At 37.4% G+C, this 23,296-nt stretch overlaps 1 protein-coding gene across 1 annotated transcript in view; it reads left to right on the top strand.

Annotated features, from left to right (window-relative positions):
- The window catches only part of CSMD1 (CUB and Sushi multiple domains 1), a 988,742-nt gene that overhangs the window by 315,104 nt on the left and 650,342 nt on the right, over positions 1–23,296 (top strand). The window contains exon 3 of the mRNA XM_042815127.1: positions 15,356–15,468. Coding sequence (XP_042671061.1) covers positions 15,356–15,468 — 113 coding nt within the window. The remainder of the gene's footprint in view (positions 1–15,355; positions 15,469–23,296) is intronic.

Here is a 23,296-nt window from a genome sequence, read left to right as displayed (position 1 = left end):
TTTTTTTTTTTTTTTTTTTTTTTTTTTTTTTTTTTTTTTTTTCAAGTTTTCTACCTAGAATTTACAAATCATTCTAATCCTCCCTCTTGTCTGGACACTTTGTCTACTTTTTCTTACTACTACTTTTTTTAAAGCTAGCATTAAACATTTTTGATAAGACTAATCCAAGAGCATGGACTTGAATTTACCACCTCCTAACTCTTCCCCTTAATATAATCCAACCCTTAGTAAATTCAGAGCTTCTCACTTCTGATTTTTTTCCATTCAATATCTCCTGCGGATGCTTGAGTTTCTTACCTTTCAGTCACTTAATTTAAATCTCAGGTGCTATGACTTGTAGAATTATATGTATTCTTCTGTTCATTTATGGCTGAATTTGTGTTCCAGATGATGGATATTATCACTCAGGACTCTTCCACTGAGAGGCCTTTTTCAATGGAAAGTGTAACATTTTATCAACATTTTATAAGCATATAGTTAATTTGGTTGAACTTATAAAAGGAAATAGTTCACAAATTCAGGATTACTTTCTCCCTAAAATAAAGACATTTCTACTGCAGCTGCTACCACCTTCCAGGCATCACCTCATAAGATATAGGGAAGCTAAATGTATCCATGTTTCTCTTCACTATTCGTCAAAGACACAAAAGCCTTAATCAAATGATGGCATTCCATGTACATATGTTATTATCAAAGTAAAACAAAGATTAAATAGAGTCATAAGAAATACACTGGAGTTATTCCAAAATAAATGTTCCATGAGGTGATTTGGTGATGAGGATTTGTATTCCCATACCACTTGTTCTTGGTTTTAACATGGTATTCATTAAACAACAACAAAAAGCAAATATAGAATAGATAATGATACGCAAGTAAATGTGGATTATTTTAATAGGTGGTATACATCATTAAATGATACATCCCAGATAAAATGACACAGCCTACATAAAAGCTTTCAATACTGCCAAATATATGAAAATTAAAAGATGAAAGAGCTCTCATTCTGCAATGTTAGATAATAGTGTTCCATCAAAAAATCAATGAAAGATAACTTTTATGTTTGGGAGCAGGTAACAATGAAGCTGTATTATAGATCTGTAGCAGATAAGGCAGAAGCAACTTCATTAGGTTGTTCAGTCCGTGAAGCTCTCTTACACCACGATAAAACAGGCTTCTAAGGAATGGAAAAAAAAAAGGTTAAAGAACGACAGATTGCAAGCACTGGTATCTGCTAGTAGGGAATTTTAATTAAGAAGAACACCAGACATAAGTGGTAGCTAATATAAGAGAAGAATGTAGAGAGGAGGGAAAATCTTTTCATTGTAGTATGAAATAGGAATTGTAGAGAGGATAATAGGAGAAAGCAGCATCCACCAAAAAAAAAAAGTTTGTGGAATTTTTTTTTTGATGTATGAAAAAGCATAAGGAAATACATATCTAAAGAAGATGGAACAGAAAGGAGCTCAAAAAGGTAATATGAAAGAGAAAAAATAAGGTTGCTCTCTTTTTTCCGAATTCCTCTTGATTCGCCATTTTTGTTTTCCTTTTCAACCCATTTTTAGGGTAACACTTCCTGAAGTATCCATGCCTTTCCTCTTCAAATTTTTCTGTCAGGAATTTCCATTTGAAACTTCTAGCGCAGTTTGAAATTAGAACCCTGCTTTTTTATTATACTTATTATTTATATTATTATTATTTAGACTGCAAGGGCAGTAACAGCAGCTAGCAGCAGCTTTCACACTTAGTTTCCTCCCCTCCCCTCCTCTCCCCTCCCCTCCCCTCCCCTCCCCTCCCCTTCCCCTTCCCCTTCCCTTTCCCCTTCCCCTTCCCCTTCCCCTTCCCCTTCCCTCTTCCTCTCCTCTTTCTCAATTCCATGGATGGCCATCCTATTATTCTGTTAATCTCAGTGGTTTTCCTGCTTCTTGTATTTTTTCTGTCATCCACAGCAGTGAATAGCAGTCATTGCTTCTCAGCTATTTCATACTTCTCTGTTCCTTTCCCTTCTCTATTCCTTTCCCTACTTGGGGAGATAGTTAATCCCGGTATTAACATCTTTTCAGAGGAATGGCCAAGTGCTACTGAGGCCAAAAGCATGCTTGTACCAGAGGCACATAGAATCATTCACATTGTTTTGGTTTTAAAACCCTTCTTTGGCCACCACGGTCATCAGAGACTTCACCAAAGGCATCTTATTCTACATTAAAATGACAACTTCAGTAAGTCAGAAGTATCTGAGAAAAGTCTGAGATTTACTGATAGTTCTACATAAACACAAGCCAATGACTATAAAAATATACCTATCAGTAAAGAAATCCTAAGCAGTGGATTTAACTTTAGCTTAAAATCCTACTCAAATTAAGGAGAACAAATAACAAGAGAAGTCAAGTTCCGAGTTAAGACAGAAAGCATAAAACAGAAATTTTTCCTAAAACAATAATTACTTCAGTATTGACTTCAAACAGACATCCTTGGTTTCCACAAAATCTCATTTTGTGGATACTTAGGGACAGACTGCAGGCTGCCTATAAAAATGGGTGCCAGAAACAAGCAGGTCACTTGTCAGTATCATCTGATGCTGGTGATATAAAATACTGTATTAAAGTTAAAAGAAACTAAAACTATTACCTGTGTTCAGATATTCAGGATCTTGCATAATCTGGACAAAAGTGGTAATGGCAGGATATTACTAAATCAATACAATGTTATGAAATGTAGTAGCCTGACAGATTATGCAGTGCCTCACCATTTTCCTGCAGAAATCTTATACACACTATATGCAGAGTTTGCCCAATCTTCATATTGCTTCAGCTAACTAGACGCTGCCCATTGCTTGGGATTAATGTCTAAATACTATAATACAATTTTAAAAGAATGTTTGCAGAGATTAGAAATGTGATCAACAAAGACATTGCATGCATCCTTTCCTTAGAAGAAATACTTTGAATGAGAACATTTTAAACTACCAAAATATGACTCACCTAAACACAGTTGTTAGGGCAAGTCATCCATGAGAAACAATTTGTTCCAAACTAAAAATGATATTACTATTGATAATGTCAGTGATAATCATAAGTCCTGAAATGGTATATTACACATATAGGGATTAAAGGACAGGAGAACAAAATAGAATTTTCTAATAGGGGGAGCTCAACCATCAAATTATGCATCTGAGGGCAAATCTCTGCTAAGGTGACTTAACGTATAGGCACAGAAAATGATCAGAAAGAAAGAAAGAGATGAAATATCTCTTGGTAAGACATATTTCAAAACTTACTTGTGGGATGTGATATTTCAGGTTGAAGTTACAAAAAATTATTCAATATTAAATTTTGTAAGAAGTTGTTCTACTTCTTAACTTCTGAATATATTGAAGAACTATTGATTAGAAGGTACATTGACAAGATGGCATCATCAAAGGAACATTTTGAGTATTATTAAATTATTAAAGTTTGTATGCATACTAGTAAATTTACTTTGATCACAGTGGGAATTCAATACAGTAAACTACACCATATTTTGGAATAGATTATGCATGAGGCAAAGATGTTCTGAAAAGTAATGGCAAACCAATATTTAAGTGTGATGATTTTTTTGCTCTAAAAATTAAGAAAAACACCACACAACCTACAAAGCTTGTTATTAAGTCAGTGTACTCTGAGATTCATTGACTGCTCTGCCGAAGAAATTTGATGGCTATTGAATGCTAGCTAGTGTAGCAAAATAAAGACATTCAAAATGTAATAACTAAATATGGATAGCACTGGTCATAATAACAGCATAGATATAAAATGAAGAAGGTCTTCAGCACGTAGAAATAACCAGTACTAACTTCCCAGAGGTACATATCAACAATGCACCTTCCATAAGGATTCTGGATCTTTGCTGCAATGTGTCATCCTTATTAGGGAAAGAACAAGAAAAGGCAACTCTATTTTGCCCCTAAATCCCCCCTGTCAGTTTTGGAAATGAATTCAGTGGTGAAACACCAATCACCAGCATGTCTCCATCTTAATTGCCAATGTCAGGTATTCTTGTATGTGCAGTGCTTCCCTCATTCCTTTTATAGTGTATTCATATTCTACGTAAATAAGGCTTTTGAAGTGAAGTACTGAACTACTCAAGCAACAACTTACCTTCTGGAAGATTTTGAATAATGTAAGTGATATACTGAAAGAAAATATGAGTTTATGATATTTGACACAATAAAAAAGTTATCCCAAAGCACTCAGTTTCAGACATTTTAAGAACTGGCTGTTATTCTCTACTAGTAGCAGCAACCACTTCTGTAAGTGCCATTTGAAACTATCAAAACAACTTATCATCAGAAGTCTTTTTAAAAAGTTAAATTTAGATAAAATGTATTTTATGACCCATGGAAATTCCCACTAGATTTCTTTCCTACAAAGGACAAACAAGCCAGGCAACAATTTTGACAGGAAGTGTTTGAGTATTAAGTGATGTATACTGCGCTGAAATTCTAGTAGGATGTGTAGAAATAATGGACTTCAAAGGTTTGCTTATAAAAAGAGAATGTCCTGGCTCTCTTGGGAGTAAAACATGGGAGGAGGAAGTTAATATAGTGAGCTTTGTGCAGTCTGAAACTGTCAAAGCCTGACCTCTTAAAAATAGAGCTGTCAGAGCAATTAATTTCAGGAAAAAAAAAAAAAAAAAAAAAAAAAAAAAAGTCATAATGAAGTGCTAGTGAAAGAAAATCCTTTCCTCAGTTCTGAAACAAGATACGTTTGTTTTTTTTTTTTTTTTTTTTCTGAGTCCTAGGGACACACAATACATATGCTGTACAGTAATGCTTGGAGAAGATTCTTTACGCTGAAAATGTAATTTGGAAAGACAGAGAAGGAGATGGAAAGATCTCATTTGATTGCTCTGAAAGCTTTTGATTTTGGAATTACTTCATTGGTGGTGCTTTCTGGACTACAAAATTTGTCATTCAGCTCTGACAAACACTTCCTGTCAAATTCCAAACTATCTGGAGATCTATGTTACATTGGCCAAAATGAATTGTCTAAAACAAGACAGTAGCTAATTATTTGAACTTCCTATTGATCTCAAGTACTGAATATACTGATGCTATGCCCCTAATTCTCTTTACAATTTATAAAAAACGTATGTCTTCAAAAGGATCTTGTTAGGTTGTTATTTTCTCCTTATTTTCTAAGGGGGAAAATGAGACGTGGAAAGTTATGACATACAATTTTTAATATTCTGGATCTGGTTGATCTGCTGAGGATCAATCTCTGTAAAACATCAATGCAGTATTGAGGTCAGCTTTACATTTGTTTTGGAAAGAGAGAGAGATTTAAAAAAATCATTTATTTAGGTTGTTTTTAATTTTGCATCACTTTTGCTTTCTCTTTTTAAAAAATTCGGATCAGCATTTGTGGAAACAAATGTCATGTGGAAATTACTTCAATCATTTGGGGGGCAACAGGACATGAGGGAATGGCATGGAGCTATGTAAGAGATGGATCAGGTTGGATATCAGGAAAAGGTTCTGCATCAGAGGGCAGTGGGCATGGAACAGGCTGCCCAGAGCAGTTACAGCCCCAAGCTGCTAGAGTACAAGGAGATTTTGGACAGTGCTCACAGGCACGTTGTTTGAATTTTGGGTGCTCCTGTGTGAGGCCAGGAGCTGGACTCAGTGGTCCCTGGAGCTCCTTGCAGATCAGTATATCCTATGATTCTATGATAAGTACATTATTACATATTTTGAATGGATCTGAACAGTTAACTTGTGCAAAAGAGATAATGAAAATTTGCAAAACCGTTACATGCAAGTATTCAAAATTTTACTGTGTCACAAAGAACACATTTGAAGCTGTGTACATTCTTGGAATAAATTTCTAGGCATAAGTCTTCTGTTTTATTTACAGAAGGAACACTGAGCGCTATCTAAGCTGATTGTCAAATACATTCATGTTTGGAAAGTACGGGTTTTTTTTAGATACATCTTTCTTCCTGCAAAGGAAGAACATGCTATTTGTAATAAAATCTAATCTATTTAAATATTTGCTACTGTATTTTGTTTGCCACATGGTCTGTGCTAAAAGTGTGACATCAAAATGCTAGAAAAGGGTTATTTGTTTATTTGGTTGGTTTTTTATTGTTGTTGTTGTTGTTTTTTTTAAACTCGCACTACTACTGTAATCCAATTTGTAAAAACGTTAAAAGAAACCTTTAGAAATTGATTTATTTCTCCCCTTAGGCTATTTTTGTGTGCTGTGTGGCTTCTAAACCACTTGTCATTCTTTCCATTTTCTCTGGCTTCGTTTCACTGATTTTTGTGGAGGTGCTCTGATACTGTAATAAAAGGTGAGCCTGTAAAACCTAGAGAGTTGGAAATGGGGGTGATTTTTCAGTTATTAGTGGCTGGTCTGTAAAGAAAAAAAGTGCTCTTCACAGACTTTTTCCTTTCCAAATTCCATTTAGCATAGAGCCATTTGTGTTCCTCTGATATGGAACTGTGAGCTGTGGGCTGATTTTTAATTTTATTTATTTTTTCTTTCTTTACAGATGAAAAGTTCTTTATATTTTTCATTTCCAAACCACTCACAAGTGGCAGCATGAATATAATCTACAGTATTATGAGTGATCTAGAGTGGATTCATAAAGCAAAGTTTCAGATTTCATCTTCATTTACTTTGATTTTGCATCAACTGTTGATTGCTGCAGTGTTTTTTTCAGTCTTATTTAGCTCTCTCTAAAGCCTCATGACTATGAAATGCAAACTAGCTTCAGTACTGAGGCTGTATAAAATAGTGGGTCAATATACCATTTTGTGGATTAATGCAACATATCTACCTTTAAGAAGACTGACGGTGATATCTGCGTGTGACAGTAGTCAGACAAAACTCATGGAATTAGAAATAGTGTGACCAGCAGGAGCAGGGAGGTGATCATCCAATCTACTCAGCTCTGGTGAGGCCGCACCTCGAGTACTGTGCTCAGTTTTGGGCTCCTCACTACAGGAAAGATGTTGAGGTCCTAGAGCGTGTCCAGAGAAGGGCAACGAAACTGGTGAGGGGTCCGGAACACAAGTCTTATGAGGAGCAGCTGAGGGAGCTGGGATTGTTCAGTCTGGAGAAGAGGAGGCTCAGGGGAGACCTCATTGCACTCTACAACCTCCAGAAGGGAGGTTGTGGTGAAGAGGGATTTGGCCTCTTCTCCCAGGCAACGAGCAGGACACGGGGTAGTGGCCACAAGCTGTATCAGAGGAGGTTTAGATTAGACATAAGGAAGAACTTTTTCTCTCAGAGAGTGGTCAGGCACTGGAATGGCTGCCCAGGGAGGTGGTGGAGTCACCTTCCCTGGCAGTGTTCAAGATGCGTCTGGATGACGTGCTACGTGATGTGGTTTAGTGCTAGTGGTGGCAATGGTGATGAGGAGACGGTTGGGCTGGATGATCTTACAGGTTGTTTCCAACCTTGTGATTCTATGATTCTATGATTCTATGAGTCTATGGAAATATAAGCTAAACTTAGTAATGCAAATAGTTTCTAAGATTATATCTTAAACTGTTTGAAAAGGGTGGGTGGTGTAGAACAGAATGGCTTAGGTTGGAGGGGGCCTTACAGATCATCTTGTTCCAACTTCCAACTATAAACTACTACCAACAGTGGTCTTACTGCCGTATTTTTATTACCAATTTCATCTGACTTTTTAGTGAGCTAAAACATGTAGGAGTCTAGGTAATGGTCCGGAAGGTATATTTCAGTCCATAAAAGATGTTTATGTGATTTGCTAAAGTAGGATTTATTTGGAGATTATTATTAATTAATTAATTGGACAAAATAACATTCTTACTTATATGCGTAACTCCTGCTGGGTGCATTTGGGTTCATATACCAGTACATTTCAAAGGCATCTTTGGTCTAAATATCTATGTACCATTATGCAAGTGTATATTTTATATAGAATGTAATACAAGACAGAAAAATTTTCTGCCTTACACTGGAAAAAAGGTTTGCTGTTAAATTAAAAATATTGCTAGCTGTTTATAGCTGGGAGGCAGAAAAGCAATCTGCTCATATAATTGTTAACCCTGAACACCTGATCTTATGTAAAGGTTCTTATGTTAGCTTCTTTTTTAAAGTACAGTCATTAGCTCTATAGTAACTGAAGGAACTTCTTTTTAATAATGTGACTTCCCATTGTGCAAGATATTAGCAGCATGTGAGAGTCATATCAGAACTTCCATGTGATCCCAGTTCTGTCCACGAAATGGTGGCCATTACAACCTCCAGGTCTCTCCCGGCAGCTGCCATCCTTGTCAGAGTCCCAAGTCCCACCATGTTCTTGACACCTTCAGTTCTCTCAGAACAGATTTATATTGGTTTGGCACTGGAAAATTCCTATCACACTTTTCTGTTCCCATATGACTATCTGCTAGCTGCAGTCACAGGCTTTGCAAGTTCAGGATTTTCTGCAGTGGATAGAGATTCTGCTGCAGTGACAGTTACTGGCTATCTAGAGAAGCTAGCTTTTTTTTTCTTAAGTTTGTTGAAATTGTCAAGCCTGCAGCTTCTTTCTGCTTTCTAGCTAAACACTGTGAGTTTTGGTTAAGGGAACTTCATTGGCCGTTACTGTATGAGCTTTTTGCTCCAGTTGCCTCCTTCTTCCACCTACTATGAGAATATTAATTTTGTGATCTTGCAATTAATGTCTAGTCAAGCCAAACTCATAGGAAATATCAGGAGTTTCCACATTATCATGGAAAAATTGAACTTAGTTACATCATAGACTTGAATTAAAAACTAGTTTTTGCCTGTTCAGAATTGAGACTGCAAATGTAAAATAACTGGAGCAAGAGCACCAAGAAAAAGATAAACCTTTTGTATACTGCATACTGTTTTTAAAAAAAAAACAAAAAAAAAACAAAAAAAAACCAACAACAACAACAACAACAACAACAACAACAACAACAAAAAACCCTTTTATACATGTTTAGACTACTGCCCCACTAACGAAGCGTGCACACCTTATCCAAATCTAATTAGAAGGAATGAGAAGCACCTGATGTTAATTATTAAAATGAGAAATTGAGGGAGCAGGTGGGGAGATCTTGTGATGTAGTGAGCTATAGGAGTCAGTTGCTGGAAGAAGTCAATGAGGTTCTATTTTTAATTTTTTTTTTTTTTTTTTTTTTTAATGGGAACTATGAGTAGAATATTGGGAACTTGAAGAGTAGTCGCATAAGATTTGCTGTAGGCCTGATGCGTGAATAGTTAATGATGTAGGAGTCTGTATTTGTGGAGAATAATACAGGAGAAGATTTGACACTGCTGGAGAAAGGAAAGAGGTAAGGGACTTTTATTGTTGCTCTCTTGGGAGAGAAAACTGTTCAGCACTCATCAATGCAAAGAGTTATTGTCGGATGTATTCCTTATACTGGAGAGGTAGAAAACAAATTTTTTTTGTGGAGGACTAATCAGGGGCTCTATCAGCTGTGGCATTTCCTCTATGTTTTTTAAGGGGAATGAGTCAAGGTTAACTTACATTTAGGAGAAATCACTTAGACCATTTGCTTTATGTCTTCCCTCTTTCTGTGACATGATTTAAAGAAAAATATTGTGGAGGGGAGTAGTGGGACTTACACACTAACTCCTCTCTTCTGTTATAGTAAGTCATTCAGAAAATAGAGATCCTGTACTAATTTTATAGTAGTTTCTTGTGCTTTTATGTATGAGATGATATTTCACTTTTTGCTTGTAACAGAATTGATGTGAATTATTAAAATAATTCTTCTGTGGTATTGTATGTGGCAAGTTACAGCCTGGTATGATGAAATAGGCTTGTTTCTTGGTTTTACATACTCTTAAGTGCCTTCACCTATGGTAACTCTTCTCAATGCTGGTAGCCAGTACAGACAGGAGTTTGCCCCAGGGATGCCATCTTCTGATGAGGAACAAAATGAGGGGAAATCTATATATATGCTTTAAGAGTGTGTCCTTCTGGCTCCTTCAGAGGCTGTTTTCCCAATGAAATTGGGAGGCCAGTAATAGCATGACCCTCAGGAACAACTGTGGACAACTTCCTTTTATTTTTTTATTTTTATTTTTAAAAAGAGTGGGGGAAAAAAAAAAAAAAAGGAAAAAAAAAAAAACAACAGAAAACTTTATTGTTATTGCTGACTGAGCTTTACTGCAGAATAGCAAGTTACAGCAGCGAACAAGGGAGACGGAATTTCTCCAGGATTTGGGAAATAACGTTGCATACGTTTGTTTCCTTGTGGTTACACCTTGTTGGTGGGCGTTATTTGTGTGAGTATAAACTTGCATATGAGAATAGTTATACAACATCATATACTCTAATTTTGATCTACACAGTTTCACTATAAGATACACTATCTATTATCTTGAGAAGGGATCTTTTTACCTATGATCTGCTTTCAACTTTGAACTCTATGCAAAGATGTTGCGTATGGAAAAGACTTTATGATCTTTATAAGACTTATCTATGTAAGACTTTATATGATCTATATAAGACTTTATATGATAGGCACTGCTGTATGGTGCATGCTCAAATAAAGCTATGTGCTTTATTCTTAGCTATTTGTTCTCTAGGATACTTTTAGTTGGCTAGTAGCAATTTTTTTTTTTATTATTTTATTTTTTTAAGTTAACTGAAGTTGTAGCTGGCTGAGCTTTAAAATAATACCTCTGACTCTTCACTCAATTTGTTGAAGGATCTTCAGGGATCATAAATGTTACCCTTCCTAAAAGGGTATATTATGGATACATATCCTATAACTGTGTTTGTAACGTTGTAGCTTTTATAGGTTTCAAAGTGTCTGATAGAACTTGGCAAACGAAGTGGGAAAATGGCTGCCCCTCTGCAGAACCCCGCAGCACCTAGAAGTGATGAGGACTTGGTTCCCTAGGGATATCACGGGCTTACTTGCTTTCCTAAGCAAAAATCTTCAAAATACTCATAGGCATAAGTACACATAATGGAAATATTACACTGAGTGAAATATACCTAATACACCTGATTTTTTTTTTTTTTCCTTTGAAGAAGTTAGAGAACATGAAACATGCAATTTGCACACTGCTACAGAGTAGGCTGAGAATGCAATTGCACGCACATTCCTACAGTATGTTTTTTTTTTTTTTTTTTTTTTAATTGAAGGTCAGCACAAGATGGCAAGACAGTTGTTTTCTGTGGTAAGACTTTAGTTACCTTTGTCTCTTAAATTACTGCATTATCTTCTCTTCTGGCTAAGTTCAAGCAGTTTAAACTGATTCAGGCTAGTAATTACTAAAATTACAAGGATAACATATTAAAAATTTGACTTTAAAATGCATAAAATTGAAGTACACTTGAAGAGATGAGCAGAGAATACTACGAAATTATTGAGTGAGGGTGCTGGCAGCCACGATTGTAGGGAGAGAGGAATTAGGGTAGCTGGCTCCATCAGCCTTTCCTCAGGGCACAGCTGCGTCCAGCAACCAGTATGGCAGTGCCTCTGCAAAACAGGCTTAAGAGAGGGGAGCAGTGCTGCAGAGCTGAGTGTGAGATGGAGAGAAGATGAGAAACAAGCCTATGAAGGCCAAGGTGAGAGAAGGAGCATGGAGGATATTCTCCTGAGAGCCAAGATTCCCCTGCAGTGGTTGGGGAGGCCATGCCAGAACAGATAGGCCTCCATGAACTGCACCAAAGCAGGTGGGTGTTCCCTGGAGGAACTGCAGCCTGTTGAGAACCCATGTAGACCAAGGAAAAAGTGAGAGGGAAGGTGTGAGAGAAGAGAGAAGCTGTTTACGGGGTGATCGCAGCCTGGTGCTGCTCCCTGCATTGGATAGTTGGGGGAATGAAGAAGTGGAGTTAAACCAGGGAAAAAAGGAGTGTGGGGAAAGGTTTTGAATTTTTTTTTTTTTTCCCCTTCACTACCCAGCCCTAGTTTAATTGGATAAAAATAAATTTTCCCTGAGTACACACTGCCTGTGCTAGTAATTGTGATCACTCGATTCTCCCTGCCTTTAACAACTCATTCCTGCTGAGGAGAGGGGTGAGTGGGAGCATGCCTGGCCAGGTGGTCTAGGAGCTGGCCAAAGCCAACACACAACAAAAACACTGGTGAGTTTTATATCCATAATAAATGCCTGGGATCCTGTACTTGTGTCTTGATTGCTTTTTTTTATTTTTATTTTTTTGTTTTCTGGCCCCTAATAGAATATGTATATTACTGACTTTGTGATGTTGGATACCTAAAATGTGGAGTTTTTCTTACTTTTTCTTTCTTACTGTAGTTCTCGGATAATTTCTGGTTAAGCCATATATGAGATAGCACATTTTAAATGTATTTCAGTGTGTTTTATTTAGAATTTGACTTATGTGATGTAGCAAGGAATTTCTAGAGAGCTGCAGTAAGGGTGCTGTTTGATTTGCTTCACTTGCTATCAGCACCATTTTTGAGTTAGTGTCTCCCTGTACCTTTATGTTTTTCTGTGGCATGGAAAGTTTGAACTTATGGTTGTCTTCATTCAAATAAAAGTTTAGAAATAGTGTGTAAATCCTGAAAGGTTATGATAGTGATGGCAGGCAGGTCTTTATTGTTTCATGTAACACTTACTGATCTCCATGCATTTCCAGCAGAGAGCTGAAGACAGCAGTAACTTTTACTCTTAGCTGCTGCCTGTTAAGGGATCAATGACCATTCCCTCATTTGCTCTTTGTATGTACGTTATGTGCTCCAGGCCCCTCAGCAGCTAGGTAGCCTTGCAGTGCATTTTCTGCAGCCTATTAATGCCTGTTTTGTACGAGAGAGTCCCCAGATGATGCCTCACAAGTGGGGATGTGAGCAGAGCCAGATGGATCTGCTGGGTATGCTGTTGCTATGCTGTATCTTATGTATGTGTGTATGTAGACCGTACTAGAAATGTCTGAATGACAAGATCTGTGAAATGATACTGCGGAAAGAAATGCTTGTTTCTCAGTTAAAGTCTGACTTCAGTATTGGTGTTTTGTTGGGTTTTCTATAATAGGTTCTGTTTTCTCTTTATGGACCAGCCAACTATAGTCCAAGTATTGCCATATGTTCAGTATGAAGCAGTACAAGTTTATCAATTGGCAGTTTTATTAGCAGGACTTCTTTAGCACAGAACTATCTACTTTGAAACACTCCCTTTCTGGATGCTGGGAAGACCTTGGTATTAATTGCTGAAGCATTTTTCCAGAGTAAAGGAACATTTGAGGGTTTGTGATTTCTTCTGCATGATAAAATGAATATGCAAAACAAGTAATGATTCATCAGCTATAATTACCTAGCAAAAAATATTAGTAAGGGGAGAACAAAGACTTGGTAAGTTAACACTGTTTTCCTTATAGAATTTACTTTGAAGTCTATGAATAATGCTCAAAATTTTTTATCTAGTTTCTCTATCAATTTCTTGGCATTTGATGTCACTTAACTTATTTGTATACGATGATAAGGGCTTTCAGAAATATTCTGGGCAGCAAGAGTACTGCAGAGGCACTCAGATAACCTATTGAAAAACAGAAACACAGAATTCTTCTATTTGAGATTTTCCTGTAATTTCTTTTAGGATTGCAGTAAAAAAATATATGTTGAAAAAACATATTTACAATCAACATATTATTTCCTTCAAGTTTACTATGTACTTACCTATTCCTAGGTCTGTAAGAAGTTTAGGTGTGGTGATTAAAGTTGTGAATGAGCATATTTATCTTCCTTTAATGTAAATTTCAAAGTCAATTAGATGAAAAGATGATGTGGTATTTCAAAGGGGATAGTACGGAAACTATTTTTGTTAATGAGCTTGTAAAGAGTCCACATTATTGGAGTGATGCTTATTACCATAATAAAATCAAAACAGGAAGTCCTAGAAACAACAGCTCAAATGAGCTCATTTGGGGTCATATATAGATAGAATCACAGGATTGCTGAGATTGGGAAAGACCTCCCAGATCATCCCTTTTGGCAATCCATCTACCACCAATATTTCCCCACTAAACCATGTCCCTTAGTACAACATCTAAACGTTTATTGAACACGGTGACTTAAACACCGGCCTGAGCAGCCTGTTCTTGCGTGTAACCACTCTTGTAGAGAAGTTTTTCCTAATATCCAACCTCAGTCACCCCTGAGACAACTGGAGGGTATTCCCTTACTGCTAGTTAGGCAGGAGAAGAAGCTGACATCCACCTTACCACAATCTCCTTTCATCTAATTGTAGAGAGCAATAAGGTCTCCCCTAACTCTTTTTTTCTCTAGGCTAAACAATCCTAGTTCCCTCAGCTTCTCCTCCTAAGACTTGTGCTCCAGACCCCTTACCACTTTGTTGTCATTATGAATCAAAGCCTTATCAAGTGGAGCAAATATTGATCAGGAATGATGTAGCTAAACAGTGTAGTTCAGCATTTGTATAATAATTTCTTTTTGAGTGACTTCCTTTCCCTCCACTCCCCCCTCCTTGCTTACAAATTGTGAAGTGTTGAAGCTAACTTATCTTCCTGTGTTTCAACTTGGTTTTTCCTCCTTCCCCCGCAGTAGATACCAGTTTCCTAAAACAGAGCACTTTGAAATCCTTCTCAAAGAAATAGAAAATATGCATGTAAGATCAGAAAATACGTATCCTAAATTAATAATGAACTGTCATAACTGTGCATTACAGATGTAGGGCAGTAGTGATCACCACCATTATTTATTAAATAGAACAAGAAGAATGTTTCTCTAAAAACTGTTACATCTAGATAGATAGTGAAGGTGACAGAACGTACAGAAGCCTGAATGTAAGATGTGGCAAGCTGCATGGTAGTTCTGTAGTTTTGGGTTTGAGGAAAAAGTTGTATTGGTTAGGTCCAGGATTGGAGTAAACGAGGTGGAAATAAATGAAAGTAATAAGTTGACAAGTACACAGAAGGTGAAAAGATTAGAGCAAGCTGTTAATTAGAGCATGGGAGACATGTTTAAAACGGAAGAAATCACAAAGTGCTTTCCTGACTTAGGTTGATTTGACTATATGCCTTCATCTATGTTTAATAAAGCTCTTCTCACTCACTCTTATCTCTGACTCATCCAAGTCGCCGTTTGTTTTCCAAAATTCAAAATTAGAAAGACAAGGCAGCAGCTGACTGGTGTAATTCAGGCATGGATTTTTGTCTTGGATGTTTTCACACATGAGAGTTAAAGGTGCTCTGAAATAAAGCGAGGCAGTGAAATTATTAGTTATTCAAATTAAAATATATCAAAGTTGTATTTAATTATGTTTCCTCTTCTGGAGGTCTAAGGTATAAGGCTAACCACATCTATTGGTGAGAGGAGAACTTAAATTTATTCCTTTTAAAGGTTATAATTATTTGTACCTCTTTTATTGCACAGATTATCTGGATTTCAACTTCCATCATCTATCGTGAGCACAGGTTCTATCCTCACCCTCTGTTTCACCACAGACTTTGCTGTCAGTGCTCAAGGTTTCAAAGCTATCTATGAAGGTAAGAAGGATTTTCTTATTTGGTCTTTTACTTGGAATACATTTTTGATGCTGAAACGTTTCCATTTTCATTGTTTAGGGTTTGAATCATCATTCACAATTGCATAACCTTTTTTCTGGCGTATTTAAATGCTACTACATTGTGGACAAAGTCTTCATTTTGACATGTAATTCAATCTAACTAATACTTTAATTTCAGCTGGGATTTTTAATCAAATTTGTCAGGTTTCTAAAGCTGGATTAGGAAATGCTTACATTTAAATGGGTTTCTTGTTATTTCCTGAATTTCTTTTGACAGCTTCTTTAGGCAGTGCCTGACTAGAGGGGTTTGATGATAAAAATGGAAAAAAATAAGGATGCTAACTGGTCTTGAAAATCAATAGATAATCTTCTAGCGGTGAAAACTTGTATATATATTTATGTTATATTCTGTGTATTCTTTTCGTTTGTCCTCCAAAACCAAAGCAATTCAAAGCCAGTTCTGTGGAAGATACTAGAGTACAGTGATGACTGTACAGTTCTGGGAGGAAAAATAAGTCCAAATATTTCATATCTTTTAGTGTTAACCAAGAGTTGTGCTCATAAAATTGGACTGGATCAGTTTTTGTAATGTGGTGACTTGTACAAAAAGTTTTGAGATCTGAAAACTTTGGGAAAATGATCAGATACAGCGGTATTAAGTCAGTTGCTTGTGCTTGGGTAGCGAGGGTGGTTTGAGTGTAAGTTCAGAATTGTGTTTAAACTCTTGCGTAAATATTAGCTTGGTTGTTTGTGCTTAATTTTCTGTACTTTTTTCCTGGTTGGGATTGGTTGCATATCAGTTTGTCTTTCCCTGGTATTTCTTCCCCTTTTGCTTATTCCTCTAAAGCTTTGTCAGCTGGATAGCAAGAATATCTCCATCTTTTGTTTGTTTGTTTGGGTTTTTTTTTGTTTGTTTTTTTTTGTTTTTTTTTTTTTAAGTTTGGATGAATGAGGGCTGTGGTGAAAGGCTAGGAAAGTTTAATATTTTTCAAGTTTTATTAGGTAAGTTGAGAAGGAACGTGGGTCATCAAACCAGCAACTGCTACCTCAGTCTGAAGCAGTCTGATGTTGCTTCCTACATAGATGTATCTTTCTCTTCTAGCAGTTGCATATGGTAATATACTTCATCCTTCTATGTGAGCTAAGCATATTTTTCATGTGGAAAAAGATGGTGAAGAATGCTAAAGGATGTCTCGACTGTCATCTTGGGAGCACATGCACAGAGCCACAGGCTGTAGTGTAATGACACTTCCTGCTGGCCTACTTTCTTGTAAAAACCACAGCAGGAAGATCTGTAATTAACAGCGACAGATAGCACCATTCTCTGGTTAAACAACATTGCCCCTTTCGAGATTTAATGCTGTAAAGCCTGTGGACAAAACCAGATTTAAGTTGTCTTCGGAATATGACAACCAACTCCCAAAGTACAGTGGATGTTATTTAACAGAGAGCATTGTAGTTTATGGACAAGCAGAGAGGGGTGTGTGGCTTGAGAAGGATTTGCAGTAGTGGGGTATTAGGAGTTCATTTTCTGAAAATTCAGAATGATTTCTGTATCAAACTCAACTGCTATAAGGGACAATAGATTCACTGAAAATGTATGGTTTATAAAAATCCTATAACTCTCCCTGACTATTCTTTTTATTTTTTGCTACTATGCCATGTGTAATTTTGTAAGTAGATAGGTAATTGGTCTCTGAGACAGCTGAATACAACCCAGATGTTAATAGCCACTGCAAATCTTAATAGCTGCTCTGCTGGCTGCCTATCCCTAAGCTAGTTTGCTTTTAGTAAAAGTATCTAGTTGTCTCTGGTGTTAGCCTGCTCTTCATTCTTCTCTGGAGTAAATGAATTACTGCTCAGTTGGAAGCATTGGGAGGATTGAAGTGCCACTGATTGCTGCCATTTAAGGTTTTGGGACATCATGGTTGTAACGATTTGAGAAAAGCAGTTTTAAACCTCTTAATTGGAGGGAAGCTTTAACAGCATGTTAGCTGGCAGAGACAGCATGTTTAAAAAAATTTGTATATTTATAATGATACCTAAGGGAGTGATTTATTTTTTTTTTTTGTAACAGATTTTTGGATGGAAGGTAGAAGTGTACAAGATTAAAAAATAATTATTGAAACAGGGAAATGCCCTTATGTCCTGGGTTAAAGGCAGTCAAAGGAAACCTCCTGGTGTTGTACCACTTGTCTTACAGCAGTGGATGAAGCAGGTCTGAAAAATCCTAACTAATTAATTTGCATGAACTTGCCATATTCTGGGAGTCTGCAGAAGTGTTTTTTTTTTTTTTTTAACACTTTTGATAGATCACTCTTTCACAGGCATAAGAAAACTTCATCTTATTAGGATTGCTATCTTCATGCATTCAAAAAATGTAACTGATAAGTATCTTCAAAGTTGGCTGTGCTACCGAGAGTCAGTACTTTTAATGTGATCGTGTTGGGTGGCTTGACAGCAGTCCTTCCTGAAAAACAGGAAAGATTCTCTGCTATGCTGAGCTTATGGTTCTCAGAGCAGAGGTGGTACTGTTGGGAGTCTTCTCCCTTTCTGTCTGAAAGATGCTCTTTTGAACTTACACTGTAGTGGCTGAGGTTAGGGCACTGAACCAGGAAAAAAGGTACATGAACCTCCTTTCAACAGCCTCTGAGGAAATACTCCAACACCCACTGCAGGGAGAGAGCACTGCATGCCATTGCCTGAGCTGAGATTCAATTTTATGTGTTCTAGTGAATATATTCCCAATTCCCTGCTTCCCGTGCAGAAATGAAATACTTGAGTCCTTTGTGTTTTTGCAATATGTAAAAACAATAAAGCTAGTGAAATCACATACTAGTATCCTGAGCACTTGAATGTTATTTGAACCTATCTGACGCTGCCTGCTGTCATCCATATGTCACATGAATATTTATACTTAACAGAACCTGATTTTGCAGTAGTACTCCAACAAGAGCCATCTATTAGTGTTAACAAGACAGTAATGTAGCTAGGCAGTTGCTTGGATCATAGACTGAAATATAGATTTCTTTACTTATCGTTACTGAAATCAGGTTTATAGATCCACTTATAAGAGACTACTTTTAACTACAACATTGATAATACTGCAGTCTTCCTAAGTGCAAATTATTCTTATTTTCTGACAACTTTCATCCTTGGGATTTTGAGACATATCACCATCAAAATATTTATACATTTCAGAAGTAGTAAGTTCAGTTCAACTAAACGGCTAAACAATTTATTGATGTTATTGTCACTTATGGGTAATAACTAAATCTAAGTCTAAAGATTTGGGAATTGAATTCTGTTTCTGTACTGTGTTTTTTGTTGGCAATGCCTTACATTGTAAGAACATTGTATTTAGCCTTTAGTGGGGAAAGTGAAGAACAGTAATATATTTGCAACGGGTACAATTTTCTTTAATTCCCTGTAAAAATCAATGTATTTCCTGTTTCTTGAATGGAAATAGTGAACTATTTTTTTTTTTAAGATGCTTTGAGTACAATAAATTTTAGCACAGTTGCATTGTAGTAATTTTCTCTGGGAAAATCAGAAGTGTTCTTCTCATAAAGAACACTTGCGTATGGTTGGAAATAAAACAACAACAGCAAAAAATCCTCTTTGAAATGAGGGCAATATCTGAAATGTTTTGCACATGTATACTTGACATAATGCATGGTAAAATGGTTATATGATCTTTCTAATACCAAAGTATTTTCTGCCGTGTGTTTATTCAGGGAATGCAGCTGTTAAGAACACCCCATTCTGAAAGTTGGGGAAACTTAATTCTTGGTACTGTAAGTCCTGTTCCAACAGCTCCACATGCTGGGGGTCCCAGGCCTGGACGCAGTACTCCGGATGGGGCCTCTGGAGGGCAGAGAAAAGGGAAGCAGTGGTCTCTGTCTCCCTGCTGACTATCTCTTTTTTGACTTAACCCAGGATACCATTGACCTTCCAGGATATACTGCCTCCTGCTACTAAACACTAGATTGCCCTTAGCGATCACTGTCTCATTTTAGACTACCTTGATTTTGGTTGTTGTTGCTGTTTTTGTTTTTAAATAGATTTTGTAAGATGTATGTGTAGAGTTTGTGGACAGTGTTCAAGTCTGTTATAACTAGTTTGTTTAATGTGTGCTAGTACCTTTCCTTTGACCTCTGTTCTACAGTAGCAGATTTTCTTTGTCCAAGAAGGAACTCTAGCTTTTCCCTCTATCTTCCCTGCTATTAGGTTATACTGCCTTTTTTCTTTCGGTCTTTTGAATTTTTGAAGCTTTCTGCTCACACGCAGCATTAACATTTATACTGGCAGTCATGTCTTCCTGCCTTACGGATCTTCCCTGAAGCTTTTAAAATTCTTTTCAGCATTAGCAGTAGAATATGGTGATACACTTCCACAATGAATTCTTCGAAGAATTTTTTTCCTCTTGATTCTTGTCCCTGAATGTTTGTCACTTGGTGTGCTTTTTATATTAATTATTTTGAGTGAATATTCTAAAGTAGTTTTTTAAAAATCATTGAAACTCTTCCTCACCCAGGTTGGAGACAATAGCCTCTTGTAATGACACTATGAGTTCAGATAGTTATTTTGGCACTGTGGTTTTCCCATCAACAAGGATGCAGTCAACATCCACAGGGCTTAAGCTGACATTCCTCCTTCACTCAGCTTCTCCAATAGGAGTCTATGATTCTATGATTCTATTCTATGGTTGGTTTGTTTGCTTTTCCTCCAGTACCCAAATATATTTAGAGCCCTTTTCATAGAATCATAGAATGGCCAGGGTTGAAAAGGACCACAATGATCATCTAGATTCAACCCCCCTGCTATGTGCAGGGTCACCAACCACCAGATCAGGCTGCCCACAGCCACATCCAGCCTGGCCTTGAATGCCTCCAGGGATGGGGCATCCACAACCTCCTTGGGCAACCTGTTCCAGTGCGTCACCACCCTCTGTGTGAAAACCTTCCTCCTAATATCTAACCTAAACCTCCCCTGTCTCAGTTTAAAACCATTTCCCCTTGTCCTGTCACTATCAACACATGTAAGCAACGATTCCCCCTTCTGTTTATGCACTCTCTTCAAGTACTGGAAGGCTGCAATGAGGTCTCCCTGGAGCCTTCTCTTCTCCAAGCTAAATGATCCCAGTTCCCTCAATCTCTCCTCACAGGAGAGGTGCTCCGGTCCTCTGATCATTTTAGTGACCCTCCTCTGGACTCGTTCCAGGAGCTCCACGTCCTTCCTGTAGTGGGGGCCCTAGGCCTGGATACAGTACTGCAGACAGGGTCTCACAAGAGCCGAGCAGAGGGGGACAATCATCTCCCTCTCCCTGCTGGCCACCCCTTTGTTAATGCAGCCCAGAACACAGTTGGCCTTCCAGGCTGCAAGTGCACACTGCTGGCTTGTGTCTAGCTTCTTGTTCACCAGGACCAGTGTATGGGAACTGCTGAGTTATGGCCTGAACCTCTGATTGTTCACCTGAGGTGAGCAATGAGTCAGCCTTGGGAGCACAAGTGAAGGCAATTGACCTGTGCTGCTGGAAGGCGTAGAGCCTGGCTCCACCTCTCCCAGACCCATTTAAGAGCTGGCTACCAGTGGGGAAGGATCTGTTCTGGAGATCCACTCCACTGGAGTTTTGTAAGCAAGCCCAGGGTACGGGTAAGCATTCTATCTATGTTCTTTTTGTTATAATCTGCTTTGCCTAACTCTCTTGTTTATTTTGTAATTATAACATCTTAATATTCATTGATTGTACAACCTCCAAGTCCTTCTCTGCAGGGCTGCTCTCAAGGAGATCTTCCCCTGTTTGCATAAATACCTGAGATTGTCTCGACCCAAGTGCAGCATCCTGCACTTGGCCTTGTTGAACCTCATTAGGTTCACGTGGGCCCACTTCTCCAGACTGTCCAGGTCCATTTGGATGGCTTCCCTTCCTCTTACTGTGTTGGCTGTATGGCTCAGCTTGGTGTGATCTGCAAACTTTCTGAGGGTGGACTCAATTCCATCGTCTGTGTCATTGATGACGATGTTGAAGAGCACTGGTCCCAAGTCTGAGCCTTTGGGTGCGTCACTCATGACTGGCCTCCCCCCTGACATAGAACCATTGATCACAACCCTTTGGCTGTGTCCAGCCAACCAGTTCTTAATCCACTGAACGGTTCATCTTTCAAATCCATAACCTCTCTGGTTTAGAGAGAAGGATGTGGTGAGGAACCATGTCAAAAGCTTTGCAACAGTCCAGATAGATGACATCTGTTGCCCTTCCCCTGTCCACTGATGCTGTCACTGTATCTAAGAGTGAATTTTCTAAAAGTTTAACTCTTTTTCACGGGGCTGCTAAACAACAGGGTTTTCCTGCTAAACTACTTATGGGTCTGTATTAATAGCTGTAGAGTTTTTGAAACAAAACTATCCTGCATTGGTAAGAGTGGTCACTACTCCCTGGGAATAATCATGTTCAGGACATACTCCTTTATAGCACCTCAATAACATGAGGCAAATATCTCATACTGAGAGTGGGAAGTTAGGCAAGAGAGTGGGAGTTGGCAGGACAATTGACAAAACAACCAAATTTTATGCAATGTTGGTATGTAACTATCTCCTTTAGCTGTAAAATTAAGTAGTAATGGTTGAAAATCTGAGAGACTACTAAACTCTTCCTCATAGGTAGCGTGATATCTGTAACTATTCTCTAATGTGATTTTCAGAGAAAGTGCTATTTAAATTTAGGTCTTAGTTTAATCTTTTTAAAGGGGAAAGGCTCAGAGTAGGTTTTTGTTTTAAATAGCATTTATTGGGTAGTGAAAGCAAAACTACTGGTACTACAGTAAAATAGCTTTTGTTTTCTTGTGAAAGCATTCTTGCAGATACACATCTTGCATTGTGGTTAACCATAGGTTGTTTTTGTCCATAACATTTATTAACAGGCTAATGTATTTGCTTTTCTGTTTTTGTGTCTTGCTTACTCTTTTTGTGGTTATCTTCTCGAAGTGAGGTCAGTGTCTAAGCATTGGAACTGTTTGTTTTTGGATATGAAGCAAATTGAAAGTTTTAAATAATTAAATACAGGTTGAAATGGGATCTGTTTAAGCTGAAATTTGAAGTTCCATCTCTTTGGAGAGGAAGTAATTGTTTTCTCTGAACGAAGTTTAGTACAAGTTTTCGTAGTAAATTCAGATGACCAATAGTGCTAGCAGTGCCTGCACAGGAGAAAAAAAAAAAAAAAAAAACAACACATTTTTCTCTTTTAAAACTTCCTTAAAAGTAAAAATTTTTGGAAGGATACAGTCTGAATTGCTGTTAATGATGTCATGAAGGAATCCTAGGGCAGTTAAAAAATAAAACCGATGCTTTTGGATCAACATATGGCATAATGTGTGTTAGCATAATTTTGGGGCAGGAAAGTCTTTGTTGTATGCAACTCCTCATAGCTAATATAGAGTAATGATTTAGTTGTCAGAAGTGTTCTCTTCTGTTGTAACAGCTGTAGAAGAGTATCTTTAATGCATGTGTATTCAGAGAACAAAAGAAGTGCAAGTTATTCTGTGAGGAGGAGCAGGTAAATTAAAAAAAAAAAAGCCTGTTTGTGTATTGAAGAGTGTGAGTTGATCTAAAATACATGTGCACAGATCTGAAAAATACTTGAAATAATAAATCTGAGTAACTGAAGCTGTTATGTAAAGGCAGGTACTTGTCTGCTCTTTCCCATCTCATATGAATCAATATTTTTTACAGAGAAGATAACTGTAGATACAGATAACTGTATTTAAAACAACTGTACTCCGTATCTTCTTTTGTTAATACAAATTACA

This window comes from Centrocercus urophasianus, unplaced genomic scaffold (assembly GCF_019232065.1).
Source record: "Centrocercus urophasianus isolate 14NV4802_14NV808 unplaced genomic scaffold, USGS_Curo_1.0 seq_10, whole genome shotgun sequence".
NCBI classification, from domain to species: Eukaryota; Metazoa; Chordata; class Aves; order Galliformes; family Phasianidae; genus Centrocercus; species Centrocercus urophasianus.
This window is presented reverse-complemented; position numbering and strand designations above follow the sequence as displayed.